At 36.0% G+C, this 16,455-nt stretch overlaps 1 protein-coding gene across 3 annotated transcripts in view; it reads left to right on the forward strand.

The window, feature by feature from the left end:
* Nucleotides 1–16,455, forward strand: part of PDXDC1 (pyridoxal dependent decarboxylase domain containing 1) — a 34,478-nt gene that overhangs the window by 12,996 nt on the left and 5,027 nt on the right. For all 3 annotated transcript variants that reach the window (XM_075058586.1, XM_075058588.1, XM_075058587.1), the window contains exons 6-19: nucleotides 720–909; nucleotides 3,458–3,526; nucleotides 4,058–4,136; nucleotides 4,933–5,017; nucleotides 5,869–5,917; nucleotides 6,026–6,127; nucleotides 6,334–6,459; nucleotides 7,753–7,803; nucleotides 9,609–9,672; nucleotides 11,019–11,107; nucleotides 11,833–11,938; nucleotides 13,058–13,229; nucleotides 13,906–14,024; nucleotides 14,862–14,983. In XM_075058586.1, the coding sequence (XP_074914687.1) occupies nucleotides 720–909; nucleotides 3,458–3,526; nucleotides 4,058–4,136; nucleotides 4,933–5,017; nucleotides 5,869–5,917; nucleotides 6,026–6,127; nucleotides 6,334–6,459; nucleotides 7,753–7,803; nucleotides 9,609–9,672; nucleotides 11,019–11,107; nucleotides 11,833–11,938; nucleotides 13,058–13,229; nucleotides 13,906–14,024; nucleotides 14,862–14,983 (1,423 nt within the window). The remainder of the gene's footprint in view (nucleotides 1–719; nucleotides 910–3,457; nucleotides 3,527–4,057; nucleotides 4,137–4,932; nucleotides 5,018–5,868; nucleotides 5,918–6,025; nucleotides 6,128–6,333; nucleotides 6,460–7,752; nucleotides 7,804–9,608; nucleotides 9,673–11,018; nucleotides 11,108–11,832; nucleotides 11,939–13,057; nucleotides 13,230–13,905; nucleotides 14,025–14,861; nucleotides 14,984–16,455) is intronic.

A 16,455-nucleotide genomic window follows, 5' to 3' on the forward strand; every position in this document is an offset into this window, starting at 1 on the left:
TGGGGGAGGAGCAGACACACACCCCTGCAAGCCCCAAGGAAATATGCCTAATAAATCAGATAGAAGGCAAAATAGCCATTAAATCATTAAAATATTCCTGGGGAAAAATATACTTAATTTATGTAACTCACGTATTTAAAACATCTGGAAAACTGTCTTGCTGTGTGCTGAATAGATTGAAAATAAGACCACAATTTAGTACAAACTCTAAAATACAAATGACATCAGTAATTTTGGGTATTAGAAAATACCTTGATTTGTGATTTCATAATAAAGTTTGCAAGTTTCTGCCCATTCACCTTCATGTGTCTCATTCCAATTTTACTAACTTAACTTAAAGAATGTCAGGTTGCAGTCTCCTTAAAATTAGGGTCCAGAATTTACGTGTATATTAAAACCAGATGAAGCCTTTCATGTGTTTCACACTGCTCTTAGTAAGCAGGGTTTTGAACTCTGTAAAGGCAATCCTTAGGAACCCAGATGTTTTTTCTTTCTTACTTTATGTCTGAGTCTAAATGAAAATGTATATTAGGCTTCTCTCATTGTTAATCTCAGCCGATCTCATCAAGTTTCCTTCTACTCTACTTTATCCTGGGAAAATAAAAGGGTTTTTTTATCCATCTTCTTTGTCCTCTTGAGCTCCTTTACTGTCAGTGTTATTTTAGTCACTAAACTGACTATTGGTTTTGTTGGTCATGTTTACTCGGCTTTTCTTGCAGATATGAAAATGGATCAGCATATTATCATGAAGATGATCGTGAAGGTCTCCTAAAAATCTGTCGACTTGTTATTCACACACGCTATGAAGATTATACAATAGAAGGATTTAACGTGCTATATACTAAGCAGCCTGTCATATACATTAGTTCTGCAGCTAGAACAGGCTTGGGCCAAGCTCTCTGCAATCAGGTAAAGTGAATCAGTTGGGGTTTTAGCTGCAAGTAGAACCTACCTGGCTTCATATTGTCTACTTGAAATTTAGGTTTTAGAAATATATTCAGACTTTTCCTGCAGGAGACTGGTACTTGCAGTACAGTCTGGTACAGTACTGGCAGCAGTCTTGTAAATTGGTTTGGACCAGTGGAAGTTTTCCTTTAGATCCATGTGTCTGCCTGGAACTTCCACTGTTAGAAGTGAAGCTTCTTTGAGATTTTTTTCCAATGCTACTGTATTGACTGAATAAATGTATCCCCAAGCAAGCTGAGCAGGCTGTCTCTGCAGCTTTCCTGTTCCTTCCACACATTTACTTGATCAGTGTTCTTCGTGAGCAGATTCCCTTCATCCTTGTCTCTTCTTTGCCTTTCTATGGACATATATAATTTTATAAACTATAAAAATCTACTATGTTTCTAAGACTTAGGATGATGTGTCTGCCTGTTGAAACACAGCATGAAAAGGGGTGTTTTGAAGAATGAGGACTGAGCTTTGGCCTCAAAAACACTGATTTTAGGAAAAGCATAACTTTGATTTTGAAAACTTACTTATTTTTCCTCATGGAAGAAACAATAGCAATGTGACTAAACAGCAACACAACAGGGGGTGGGAGGGGAAGGGAGTATAAGGTGAAACCATACTTTGATGCCAGCCAAACCTCAGAGACCATACTTTGATGCCAGCCAAATATCTGCAAGCTAGTAATACAAAAATGTTATACAGTGTGTTGGTATTGCGTTATTAATTGTGATTTCCAACATAATTATAAAACATAGGCAAAGGAAGCAAAGTCCATACTGGGGGTAACCTCAGTAGCTGTAGTGGACCGTATGTTTAAAGTAAAACCATTTGTCTGGAAAAAAATACTTTCAGGTTGCATTTACAGTCTGTGTTTTGCAGCAGTGATAGAGTGGGAGGAAGAGAAATTGTCTGAATATTTCCACTGAAAGGATCTTACATGCTAACTTTTTTTTTTTTTAACAAGTGATTGTTTCTAGATTGCATTGTGCTTTACATAAGCTGTTGGTCATGGTGAAAAGGACCCGAGCCCAAACATACTGGATTTCCAAACACTGATTTATTGTAAAATTTGGTTGAATGATGCCCCTGTACTCTTATTCTCAATAAACGTTATTTTTTTAAGAGGAAAACAGTTGAGGGAGAAGTAGGCTGTGCTGATCCCATTTCAAAAAGTATTTTTTGGAAAAGCAAGACTACTCCGACAACCCAGGGCTTTAAAGAAACCCAGTTTTTCCTAATTATGTCGTAAAACTTATTGGTTTTGCCAAGTATTTATTTGCATGAATGTTTGTAGACTTAAATAAGCTAATTGAGGCCATATACAGACATTACTACTGCATAGTGCACTAGTGATATTTTTCAAACTTAACATGCACTGAAATGAAGAGTCAAGATCTTAGGGCCTTTGTTTTTCAAGTCTTGGGAGAAGGCAGGCAGAGGTACTACCAATAGATTAAAAATGTAGACTGAAGAGAAACAAAAATGGTATCATAGATGGAACTTGTTGTGGCCAAAATTACTTGGGAAGTAGGTGGTAAGAGTTCACTGGAGTAAGTTGGTGTCTTTGGTAAGCCAAGTTTTGCATGAAGTTACTGACCAGAACTTCTTGATACAAGAAATAGTGCTAAGAATCAGTATTTTGGGATCCTTTTGCTTCTGAGTACAGAGTAGATCCTGGTATTAACAGTGGTGCCTTATCTTTTGTTTATACAGTAGCCTGTCCACATTAGGTGATCACTGAACTTAGAACTGATAGCATTTTATCTTAGATTTTGAGAAGTAGTGTATATCGTAGAGCAGACAGTTGGAACTGAGTAATCAGATGTTAATTCAATTTCTGTTAAATGAAAGGGTAAAAAAAAACCAGTCTGTAACTGTAGTTCTCTTAATTTGCTGAATCTTCTGTTCAGTGATGAGTATGATCAATTACATTTCACTTGTCTAGTGATCTTCCAAGGTAAAGATCAAAATGTAAGAGACCTTGATTCCCCAGCTCCCCCTATGTTAGTGATGCAAAAGTTATCTGGAATTTGCCTCCATATCAAAGGAAGAACTTCACTTACCAGCATGAATAGTCAGCTGAACTGTATGATCAAGTAGGGAGATTGCGCTCTACTCAGTAGTAAAGTGACTGTGAACCTCCAGTGGAACATGGCCCATGCACAAAGCACACGTTTTCTTATAGGATGTATTAGTTGCAGGCGTGGCCAAGAAAAAGAGGATTGAGTTTAGGCTGTTGTACAGGGCACGAGTATTTCATTAGAAAAACAGAATGCAGTTGACGTGCTAACCAAAAGTTGATTGTTGTTTTTTTTCCAATTTCTCCTGTGTTTTCTTTTCTCTGCTAGTAATTTGATTCTAAGTTTTAGCAGGAAACTTACTTTATAATGTAATATCCAGCTTTTTATTGTCATGTTTACTATTTTTTGTCACTCTGTATGTTTCTGTGAACACTTGAAATGAGTATGTCTCCGTTGTTGAAATTCCATCATTTTCATTGCAGCTAGGGTTACCCCTTTCTTGCATGTGCCGTGTGCCTTGTAACACTATGTTTGGATCTCAACACCAAATGGTAAGTTTGTCTTCCTTAAGAGCTCTTGTGGTGGGTTTTTTGGGGTTTTGGGTTTTTTTTTGAAAGCCTCATTAAATGAATGTCAAGTATGTTGTTAGGAAAAGCTTATTGATGTACTTACTTTTTCAACCTCTAAGTCTTCTGTGTTGTAGCTGCACAAATCATAGATTGAAATCCTCTAAAAAACCAGCAGCTTGTATCTTGGTCTTGTCAATTGCAAGATATTTTTAATAGCATCTAGTAAGGTGCTTTTTAGTCCAAGATTTCTAGAATACATGTAGTCATGTGTACATTTACAAACTACATGATGTATGTGTGCTGTGTTTTTCACAAATGCGTTATCTGACCTCCAAGTTATTTTACCTTTGAGAAGAAGAAACTGCAAGCCACAAAGACATTAAGAATGTCTTCCAGAACTTCAGAATGCTGTCCATTTTCACTCTTAATGCATTTTTCCAGTTCAGCAGAAACAATTTTGTATTGTTTGACAAACTTACTTATAAATACATATCTTGTTCTTATTGGTAACAGGATGTTGCTTTGTTGGACAGAGTGATTAAAGATGATGTTGAGTCTGGAAAACTGCCTTTGTTGCTTGTGGCCAATGCTGGTAAGTGCTGTGGACAAACAATAAAAAAAGCATGTTATTTCATGAATATATATAAAATCCAAAATAAAAAGATACTTTGTTAAACAGCTTAGTGATTGTATGTCAAGAAATATCAGGAAATATCTTTATGACCACACAATAATTATCTGTCCAGAGGGAGTTCTAACTGATTTGAAGTTGAATTGTACTGCTACGGTTTTGCTTATGTCAGTTGATGTATTAATATGACTAGAACTTATTTTAGTGAGTGCAAATCTCTTGTTGAAAATCAGTTTCACATTAACACTTCAGGATTTTTTGATGGGTGTGCCATCAACTTTAGCCTTAAAAACTATATTTTTTTCTTCTAGTTAATTAAAAAGAACTGCTCATGAGCAAAGTTTGTTTTAATTACAAATTAATGAGGTGACTGTTACTTGCTTTGGACTTGGAAAAATATCTGAGATGTTAATTTTGGTTTAGTTTCCTTTAGTTGAGGTCATACATTGAACGTATTAAAAGTCTGCATTTCTTATCTGAGGCTGCTGAGTCTTTTATTGCCTAGGATGTCTAATTTTCTAAGTATTTTTAACATATTGACAAACAAAACAAGTATCTCTATTTTTTTTGTCTAGAATTCCAGTTACTCATAAGTCATGATGAACCAGATACGAATATTGTGTAGTGGGCTCTTTTTAAATACCTTCTTTCCTGCTCTTGTGTGACTTCTTTGACAACAGTACAAGAGGTCCTCTTATGTAGAGTCCTAATTTGCATACTTATCCTTTGTCATTGCCTTTTTTCCTTTTCAACAAAGGGACACCAGGTGCTGGGCACACAGATAAACTTGGCCGACTGAAGGAACTTTGTGAGCAGTATAATATGTGGCTCCATGTAGAAGGGTACGAAACTCGAAATTTATTTCAGTGTAACTATATTCATTAACTAATGGACAGCACATAATTTTACAGCTAACCAGAGAGTCATAGGACCATCTTTATTTTTGTCATATTAAGCATTTTATACAGTTATAATTTTGTCACTGTATGACATATGAATTGTTTTACATATGCAGGAATAATTAACTGGAGTGGTTATTTCAGCATAGGTTAGTCGTTACTTTTACTCAGATGGTAATCTTATCTGCCCTTGCTTTGAAGAGCTTGGAGCATAAATAAAAAGACCTTATAGAACAAGTCAGGGGAGACATTATACAGTGATTATTGAGAATGAGGAAGGAGAATGAACTGAGTGCGGAAGAGATGACACTTTAATGAAGGTTGTCAAGACGACTGCTGCAAGTACAATGTGCAACATAACTGGGAGGAGGATTAAACCAAGAGGAAAAGAAATTCCAAGAACTTAGACAATGTTAATGAAGACTCCAGTCCTCTAAGACTAATTTTTTTGAGCCTGGAGTAGAAACTTTTTTTCTCCTGATACTTCATTGTATAATGTTATATTTGCATGCTGTTTATTTCTGATCCCAGATTGATGCTGAATTACGGGTAAGACTTTGGGGAATGATTTCCCCAAAGGTTGGACGGAAACTTTTTTAGATTAAAATGGATTTTTACTTTTGGGTTTTCAATCTTGGAAGACCATGTAGCAACATCTACTGCATTGTTAATAAAAAATATAAGAACAAAAATTACTTCCCTTTACACATCACCATGATATATTTAAACTGAAAATTAAAATGTTATCTCTTAATAAATATTTAGTATGTGCTAAAACCACTTTCTTTTTCTAGTGTGAATTTGGCAACTTTGGCTTTGGGTTATGTCTCCTCTTCTGTACTGGTATGTTTTACTACGTCTAGAAACTTTAATAATGTGCTCTAGATTTTAAGGTCAAGATCTAATAAAAATATATATGGCTTATATTCTGCTTATTGTAATAAACTTCAGGCTGCTACAAAATGTGACAGTATGACTCTTACTCTGGGTTCCTGGCTGGGTCTTCCGGCTGTGCCTGCAGTGACACTCTACAGACATGAGGATCCATCTTTGGTATGTCCAGCTTCTCAGGCATTGTTCTCAAGATCTTGAAACTTTAATTTTGATCATGGTATAGTGACTTTTTCTTAATAAGTATCTAAATTATAATTTGCAAAAGCTCCCCTATTTAAGCTGTGACATACTCCATAAGCTGGCAAAAATGGAATAATTGAAGAGAGGTTAATAGTGGTTTGTTTATTGTTTATTTTCCTCTTTAGTCCTTAGCAGCTGGGCTGACATCGAGTCAGCCTGTAGAGAAGCTCCGTGCCCTGCCACTGTGGCTCTCCTTGCAGTACCTGGGCCATGATGGGATTGTGGAGAGGATAAAGCATGCCTCACAACTAGTAAGCAACAGCTTGTTGGCACATTGTTTACGGATACTTTGCTTCTTTGAGTATGGGTTGGAGACTGTTCTTAAGAATCCTCACCATCTAATTTAACAGTTTGAGTCTCCAAGCAGAAACAAAGTTCAGATAGCAACAACAGTACAAGCAATATCTAGATGGCTATCAGAGAACACTATTATACTTAGGAATGTTTTTATAATAGCTGTTAATACATCTTTTTTGACTGTTGTGATGCATTGTAGAAGAATCAACTAAAAATACTGTAGTTGTTGACAGTATAGCATCTTGGTTTGTATTGTGTTACAAATTACAAAAGCAGAGTAAAGTGTTTGGGAGAGGGATGTGCTTTTACTATTAGATGGTATATTTTATTAGGCTTTTTTAATGAGAAATACTTAATCTTTGTTCTTTCCAAACAGTGAAGTAACATAATCACTTCCTTTATTTTGTCACTTCTCTATTTTAACTATTTTGCTTGAAAGCTGTTCAGAGAAAGACTTTCTTATTTTCCTACTCTACTTGGCATCATATTGTTTTAAGTAATAGTAAGTTATAAATGCCTGACAAAAAGGACTTCAAAACATTTCTTCAGAAACAGTGGCAAGTGCACTATTTTTGCAGCGGAGTCCTTAGCCTAGTAAAAATTAAGGTCCAATATAATGTGTTAGTTAAAAAATGCAGTGTTCGTATGCAAAACATTTTTCCTTAAAGGTACAGCACTTAGAAAAAATTAAAAGAAGGGCAAAAGGGAAATGGAAATTTTCTGTAATGGTTAGTGAAGAAGCTATTGGCACGACAGACCTAAAAGAGTGACAAAGAATCATTAGTCATTAAGATTTTGTGGCATCTAAGATTGATCTTAGCTTTTATAATAGTCTATTAATAGTCTTAAACCACAATGTAAGAATGTCTTTTCTAATGAAAATAATTTAGAAAGCCATCATAACCACTTCCTATGGCTTTGAGAAAATTAACTGTTCTGCTACACACTGTGCTTTAGTTAGTCAGTGGATTTGTAGTATCTCTGGAACTTTGTCAATAAATACACCAAGACTTTATTTTAATGAAAAAAGCTTTGTAGTCAGTGTTTTACTAAAAATAAAAAAAAATTTTTCCATTGCATTCTAAATTTACAAGAAAGAACTGGATGAATCTCTGACACATCGTAGGGGTTTGTTCAGAAATAGAAATTATAGTAGTGAATATTTAATATTTTTCAGAATAGTTTTCAACTTCTAAAACTGTGCATTTGTCTCTTCCTTTTGTTTCCCTTCTGCTGTGGTGTTTTAGAGTCAAAGGTTGCTGGAAAACTTGAAAAACCTGGATTTCATTAAAACTTCGGTACAGTCTACATTTAATACTTCGGTTGTATAGCTTAATCTTTGCTTATTAAATGATAAGAATAACTTTGATTTAAAACATTATTTACAAATATTACTTAAATCATAGTCATTGTTTTGAAGATGCTTGGTATCTTTCTAATTAAGTTCTGGTATTCAATGAAATTGTGTGGCTTGCTTGTGTGTGACCTCTAGATTGTGTTTGTTCCATTGCTCTGTACTCATGCACTCAGTGGAGCTGACAGAACAACATCCAGAAATTGTTTCCAGAGGTTGTCTTAATTCCATTTAAAATGTGGATTTGTTCGGTAATACATTTATGAAACCAGTTTCCGTAAGCCTCTCTAATAGATTCTGGCTGCATCTTACCCTGCTGTTGAGATGATACTGTGAACCCTGTGAAATTGTATGCAAAAATTATCCCAGCTGTGGTTTTTACACAAGAAATAGTTTTAGAAATTACATCTAATGTATTCATTCTAAATTCAGTTTCTGTGCAATGTCCTGTTCAATAGGGTTTGGTGGTTTTACTCCCCCACCTCCCCCCAGTTGTAATTAGCACTTGATGTACAGAAAATATATTCAGCTTAGTTTTCTGGAGCAATAGATAATTCATGGATCACTGAGTGACAGCAACCATTCATGTAAAAATTGTTTTTCAAAGAGTATTAGTGGCTCTCCTGGTTTCAGATGGGATAGAGTTAACTGTCTTCGCAGTAGCTGGTATGGTGCTATGTTTTGAGTTCAGTATGCAAAGAATGTTGATAACACACTGATCTTTTCAGTTGTTGCTCAGTAGTGTTTAGACTAAAGTCAAGGATTTTTCAGCTTCTCGTGCCCAGCCAGCGAGAAAGCTGGAGGGGCACAAGAAGTTGGCACAGGACACAGCCAGGGCACCTGACCCAAAGTGGCCAACGGTGTATTCCGTACCATGGGACGTCCCATCTAGTATAGGAACGGGGAAGTGGGGAAGGGAATGGTGGCTCGTGGACTGGCTGGGTGTTGGTTGGTGGGTGGTGAGCAATTGCACTGCGCATCATTTGTGCATTCCAATCCTTTTATTATTACTGTTGTCATTTTATTAGTATTATTATTATTAGTTTCTTCTTTTCTGTTCTATTGAACCGTTCTTATCTCAACCCACGAGTTTTACTTCTCTTCCCAATTCTCTCCCCCATCCCACTGGGTGGAGGGGGAGTGAGTAAGCAGCTGCGTGGTGCTTAGTTGCTGGCTGGGGTTAAACCACGACAGTGGCCTTGGGAGTTCAAGTTGGTGTAGCACTTCCCCCTTTTACTTAAATCTTCCATTTTTAGGATTGTGAAATGTAGTCTCAGATTGTTTTCAGAAGTTGCCCAGTCCGTTTCTCCTATCCATAAAGCAGGATCATTTATAATCTTGTTATTCCTGCTGGAACTTTCTTGATGTTCTCCAATGATTCTGGGGCAATTTCCAAGAGAATTTTTTTTATGTTAATATTTGAAAATACTTAAAGCTAAATGAACTATTTAGTACAATATATTTGCTAATGAACATGCTTAGGTGTCTTGTTTTATAGTGCCCAATTTTTAACTATGCATACTCTAAATCAATACAATTCTGCTTTAACTGAATAATGATTTACTTTCCTGTGTTTACAGATATGTTTACTTGCACTCCTGGAGTTAAATTCTAATACTGAGATAGCGTGAATGTTGTTTTGATGGCAGTAACAAAATAATCTGCTTTGCTCAGCAGTCTAGGGAATTATACACAGTGTTAAAATATTTTAAAAATATGTGAAAATATATCTGATTTTTTTTTTTTAAGGTTGAAGATGAACTGAGTTCACCAGTGGTGGTTTTCAAGTTCTTCCGGGAATATTCAAATAGAGGTATGTGATTCATTTAAAAACAAAACCAAGAAACCCTCTTTATAGTTTTTTTAAGCTACTAATTTGTAAAATTAATTTGGTGAGGTTAATGTTACGTAGTGCAATTCTCTTGTGTAACATGCTTTTTAAAAAGATTGTGAATGCTGGTCATAATCTAGTGATAGAATCCATACATGTGATAGCTTCTTTTTTTAGATAGACTGCAGTGTTTTAAATTTTCATAACAAGTCATTTTCTGCCTTCCTGAGTGAGGAGAGATTTGCATATGATTTTGATCATGAGAGCAGATGATGGAAGTCTCATAAGCTGCAAGCTGTGTTTGAGTGTACTGATGGAGGAGCATCTTCCTTGGTTTTGTTCAGGCTTCCTGTTCCTTTTAAACTTTTAGTGGCTAGTTGCAAGAACCATGCTTCTCTGTTTTACTTATTACACTTGCTGTTGCAATAGTTTTAAAAATAGCAGAACACGTTAGGAACAGCTCTGGAAATACTGTTGTGGGTATAAAGTAGCCATGCGACATGTGGCTCTGAGCAGAACGTCCTTACTTAGATGTGCTCTCCGAGAAAGAGGATTTTTGTTCTCGGCTACAACAGAGGATGTTGTTGTGCTGTTCGTATGTGCACACTCTGAGGGTGGGGACATGTCCAGCTGGGATGAGGCAAAAGACTTTCTAGAAAACTTCGTAGTGTTGTTATGAGTGTTAATTTTAATTTTCTGTGGATTTTTTGTGTTGGGCATGGAGGAGGATTGGTTTTGGTTTTAATCTAATTAGTGGTTGCACTCACAAAGTAAACCTGTTCATCCAGGTCTAGTGACTTGGTGGATGCATTTGAAAAGCTTTGCTAGGGAGAAGTCACCCACCTGAATTATAAGGATTTAAGATGTTTGGCCATTTCTGCATGTTTTGTGTGTGTAATGTACTCTTTAAATACTTAGTATTATTTTAGTGTGGTTTAAAACAGAAAGTAATCATTAAAACTTGATTAAAAAAGTAGCCAAATGCATCAAATTAAATATTGCAGCCTGCTGTGACAGGATTTTGCTTTGTGAAAACATAGTTTTTATTTCCATTGGGGCATTTGAACCTCAAAACTGAGAGAAGTATTTTATTGGTTGTTTTTAAAACTAGTATATTCAACTCTCTGTTTTACTTCTAGTATTTGTCATGTTCAACACACCTTTAAAAAAAAAAAATCCTTGCTAGTCTGCTTGAGGTCCAGTACATCATGTAGATGTGTTACATTACCTAGGAAATGTAATTGTCTTTTATCTAAATTTTAGGTTGCCTTTTGTTTAATTAAGTAAATAAAAATCCACTTCTGTGATTCTTATATCTTTGGATTCAGATCAAACCTCACATGCTGCACAGGCCTCAACTATTCAGCACCCCATAATAAGCAACGAAAGATACATTTATGACACTTTCAATCAGTGGGTAAGAATGGATGCTTTTTCTCTTCAGGAAAAAAGAAGTGATAGGGGAATGTTTCCAGGGGTTCATCAGTAATTATAAGACCTTTGGTAGACTGGTTTGGTAGTTATTATTGATCTCATATCCTCTGCAAAACTACTGGGCGCTTTGGATTTAAAAGATGAATTTGCTCTGAAGCAAAGTTGCTTTCATGTTTCTGATTATTTTACATATGTAATTACTACTGAAATTATTACTGCATCTTAAGCTGTTCGTAGTGGATTTTTTTCTTTGGTCTTGTGGGAATACATGAAAACTTTAGAACTCTTTTTAATCAGCTAGATATTTCATTGACAATGTCTGTGTATTCATGAATAACCAGTCTTTCTTTTCCAGATCTTAAGAGAATTAATTCTAGAAACATGTGCTTTCAGAGAGCTGAGCACATAACTATTTTGGATCAATTGTGTAGTAATTATGGCATACTTTATGACAGTGACAATTTTGCAGAAACTTCTGACTTGTAACACTTGTAGCTTACCCTGAATTTTCATTATTTTAAGTATATGTCCAACTTTGTCGTACCACCAGCAAGCTGAAGTATTTTATCGTAAGAAGTGATTTTGAGAAATACAGAAAACTGTGTTTAGTGTGTGGTTCCCCTTAATGGTGGGAAGAGTCTAGCCTGAGTCAGCGACTGCAGGAGGTCACGCTCTGTGTGTTTTTTTAACTGCGCCTTATCCCTTCAGCTAGGAGAGCAGCTGGCACAGCTGGTCCCTGCCAGTGGAGTTGATGTGGTAGAACTGGAAGATGAAGGCACGTGTGTGCGTTTTAGCCCACTAATGACTTCTGCAGGTAACATTCACTTAATTTAGCCACTTGTAAAAACTGAGACTTGCTATAGAATTGTACAACAACCTCCTGGTATAAAAGCAGATATACTCAAGAAACTCTTTAGTATATTCTATGGTGAGGATTTTCTTACAAACAAAACAAAACTATCTCGGCTTTATCATTCTGCTGCGCCATGGCAATGGGTGCGTTAGTGGTAGCTCAGCTGTTGTGGGTGACATTGCCTCACCACCTCTGCAGAGAAAGACTTTTACTGATTATTTCTTAAATTCACTAGGAAAAACAAGGGGAGAAGCTCTTTGTTTCTAACAGTTATAAGCGAAATATGAAGGATAAATCATTCCTGCCTTTCCTCCTCTCAGTTGCTCAACCCAAGATGCTTGACCTTTCTACAGAGGTGTTGCAACACTGAAATGGTGCTTGTGTTCAAAATATTGCTACTTAACTAGAAGAATTATTTACTAAACCTCGAGGTTTTTCTATAATTACTGATGGGGGGTTGGGAATAAAAATCTGTGTTTTGGAAAGTGTCTTAAATTTAATGTTTAAGCCAGCACCGTATATGTACTTTGTTTAGACTCAGCAGATGCACAGAGCAACCTGCAGGGGCTCGGGGTGATGCATGGTATCTCCTTTTAGCTTGTGTGGGAAGAGTGCCTTAGGCTATCAAAACACCTGACGCTGACATGAGAGGATCCTGGTGTATACAGAAAAGTAGATTTTAGAATAAAATTACTTGATGATGCTGTGATGTTTTGTTTGTTTTGTTTTAAACCAGCATGGAAGCTAATTCATGATCTGTTAGGCTATGGGAAGAGGCATTTTTCTGCTGCTAGCTACTGATGTAATGAAAATAGGTATTGTCCTTATTAATTTGTAACATCAGAAAATCCTTTTTATTGGTCTTACTTTTTATGAAATCCTTAGCTCTCTCCACTTTGGTGTATCAGTGGATAGATAACTGAAGGATAAACACTGTTTTATATAGATCAAGATATTTCAATACTGTCTGTAAATTGTATTTATGATTGACTTAGAGTGGCTTCTTTACAGATTACTTAATTCAGACATCTATTTGATGTCCGTTCACTTTTATCACATACTAACACATCAGTTCTTTAGTTTTAGGAACTGAAATACAAGATGTTGATCAGTTAGTAGACTGCTTGAAAATGAAGATACCAGTATTGACAAGTACACTGCAACTGAGAGAGGAATTTGAGCAAGAAGTGAGAAGAACAGTAGGCCTGTTGTATATTGAAGATCTTAGCTGGCCAGGATTAGGTGTTGTAAGGTAAATTTTTCAATATTTTCTTCATTATATATTTGGACAGACTGTGCGTTAACAGAAAGGAATATGTGGTCTTTTCAGTGGTGATATGAATGTATTGTTTACTGATTATTATCTAGCTTTGCACTCAGTTGAAGCTTTTGAGTGCTTTTTAAAAAAATTACCTTTTTAATGCTCTTTACTTTGATTATTTTTTTTAAAGAAAAGCCGAAGAGCTGTTTTAACAAAATTAGGGCAATGGTTTTAATATTGGAGGCAGTGTGTGGATCTGTTAGATGGATATGTAATATGCAAGTGCATCTTACTGTATTTGGCCAAGCATAACTTACTTTTTTATCTATAATGGGATTAACTTATATACTGAATACCATGTCAAAAAACCTTTCAAGTGTCTGTTCTGATCTTCTGATACAGTCTTCTGGGAAGGATTCTGCATAGTCAAAATAGTTGAAATATAATCAGTATATTACCTAGAAATTTGTTATGTTCAGTGAAGTTTGCAGCGCAAGCTCGCCCCACCCAAATCTCTGGTTACAAATGCCAATAAATGTGTTGATCTAAGCTATAATGTTCTGAGATTTTTGGTTCATAAAATAGAGAATTTTGTAGAAACATGCTAAATGTGTCTATATTTTCATATGTACTGTAAAGTGAAATTATCTTCTGGCTTGGTTTGAAGATACAACTATCACAGTGATGGGAAGAATGATGACAAACAAGAAAAAGAACTAGAAAAAATCAATACAGAACTTCTGAAAAAATTAAATGAGCTGGAGTCGGATCTCACTTTTTCTTTGGGTAACTGCACTATTTAAAAAACTTCTGTTCAAGCTAATAGTCATTTTACTGGCTGTGTTATAATGGTTCAGTAGGTCATTTGTACATAGGTCATTATAATGCAAAATTACACTGCTGTGTATATGGTTATTGTAGAAACAACATCTGGAACTTTGTTTCCTCCTCACCCCTGTTTCAGTGGGTAAATGTTCAGCAGGGTGAGCAAGGTGCACTGTTCTCAGAAATACCTGTGAAAACGGACTTCTGAGCAACTAGACCAAAAAGTGCTTCCTTGTCAGAAAGAATAAAAGCTGCAGTGTTCCTCTTTGTAAACTGAGCCTTCTCAGTTAGTGCTGTATTTAATGAAAAGCAGATCTCATTCAAAACCCACTGACGAGTTCACTGCTTTCTGTGGCTAGATTAAAAGCTTCAGATGACTTTAATGATAATTAGCAGCACTTTCCTATTTACATAGTGCCACATTATAGCTGAAATAATAAGAATTTGCTTACTCAGAACTCTGATCTTTTTCTAGTCAGCTTTCAAAAATTAAGTGCCCTAGAACTGTGGAACCAAGTAATTCTGTAAATGAATTTGAAACATGTTCAACACTGATATTTATTATACAACTGTTTTTCTTGTTTTGATGTTGTTTTCTCTTCTCTCTTTGAAAACTCACAGTGCTGAGCTTTTTTAGTCTGCATAATTTATACCTATGCAGATACTGCTTTTAATTACTCAAGTGTGTGTGTGTGGGGGTATGTATTAGGATTTCCAGACTCGCAAGCATGAGTGTTGCACCTATTGTGAGAATGCATTTTTGTACGTCAAAAGACTTGATTCTCCCTGTGTTCACAGGTCCAGAGTTTGGAGGGCAGAAGAACTGTGTTTATATTGGCATGGTAACTGAGGATCTGGATGTGTCGGAGTTAGTTGAAACTATTGCAGCAACAGGCAGAGAAATTGAAGAAAATTCACGAGTATGTAAATCACAGAGCATTTCAGCACCTTTTATTTTTTCCTTTCCATATTGGCTTCAGGACATGGTTTGGTTCTTTGTGAAAGTAAAAATTGTACTTTCCCGCAACAAACTATTTAATTACTGTGGAAGTAATAATCTGTGTCCACATAAGGAGAACTTTTGTTACAGGATTATAATATTCTGAGGATGTCTTGATTTAAGTTCATGGTCCTGTGTTCAGAACTTCTAATGAAAAACTTTAGTAGTACTGAAATAGGCTCATTTTATCACTAAAATTTAAGCTGTCAAAAAAAAACCCCAAACCCAACCCAAAACCAAAAGGGAAGGTGCCTGATTGTGAGCTGGTGTTTCTCATCATTCAATGGGATTGAGATGATTGTTTATATACCAGCTTTGAGATAAGAATGTGCCCTAAAATGTGTGAAAAAATTTACATTGGTGGCTTAAAAATGGAAATTACAAATTACCTATTGAAGTAATAAAGCTGATGATGCAACTCCTTTTTGTAAAAGCATTTACCTGATCAGAGTTCTCCAAATGTTCTCTAAAGTAGAATTCCTAAATGGCCTGCATCACAAACAAATGTCTGTCCTTTTCATTCCTCTAGTGTTGGGCAGTTAATTTCCTCACCTAAAAAATAAATAAAACTTCAGAAATCCTTTGCCTATTGCTGCCTGCGGGAATATGTTGATTTTGGCAATGAAATTTTTTCTAGCAGCGTTTTCTGGAGATGTTCTGCCTGGTCTTGACTTCCTGTGCTGCTTTGGGGGTGAGATGAAAGGTGGTTTACCTGTAGAGTACCTTCAGTTTTTTAACTATTGTAGTTGAGAGAATAGGAACCGAATGTTGGAATATGGGCCACTCTGATCCTGAAGCTTCTAGGGAGGAATAAAGAGTAGTGGAGGACTCAGAAAGGTGCAGTCCTTGGAACCAGCTATAAGAAAACTGTGGTACTGAAAGGATCTTACACCATTTGATCCAAAACCGAGAAGCAGAACCAATCTGTGAGAATGACACTTGCATCGCTTAGACACATGAAGTTTAGTACAAAGGGGAAGCTTTTAGAAAAAAACTGCTCCAGTATCAGCAAGCCCTTAAGATGTATAGATTAAGTATGCTAAAAGGCAGAACCAAAATTTAAGACAAACATCTTGACTGGACCAGAGAACGCAGTGGTTCCTCCTTGTACTCTAAATGCAACCCCTTCTGTAGTCAGTACCTTGGGGTATTTAGCTTGCTGTAGTGGTGAATTCCTGGTTTGCCTCTCCCCCAAGGAAAAGGAGCAGCTTCCTCTTTCTCCTTTGTTTTTATTAACCAACAGTAACCCAAATTTTTTATATTGTGGAGGAAGTGCCTGTCATCTAGGCCTTGTGTAATAATAAAACCCATATTAAGTTATGGAAATTGGCATTTCTCTTGCACAAGACAAAACTGTGACTTTGGTTTTTTGATCTCTTGGGTTTGTTCTTT

Source organism: Buteo buteo, chromosome 27 (genome assembly GCF_964188355.1).
Source record: "Buteo buteo chromosome 27, bButBut1.hap1.1, whole genome shotgun sequence".
Taxonomy (NCBI): Eukaryota; Metazoa; Chordata; class Aves; order Accipitriformes; family Accipitridae; genus Buteo; species Buteo buteo.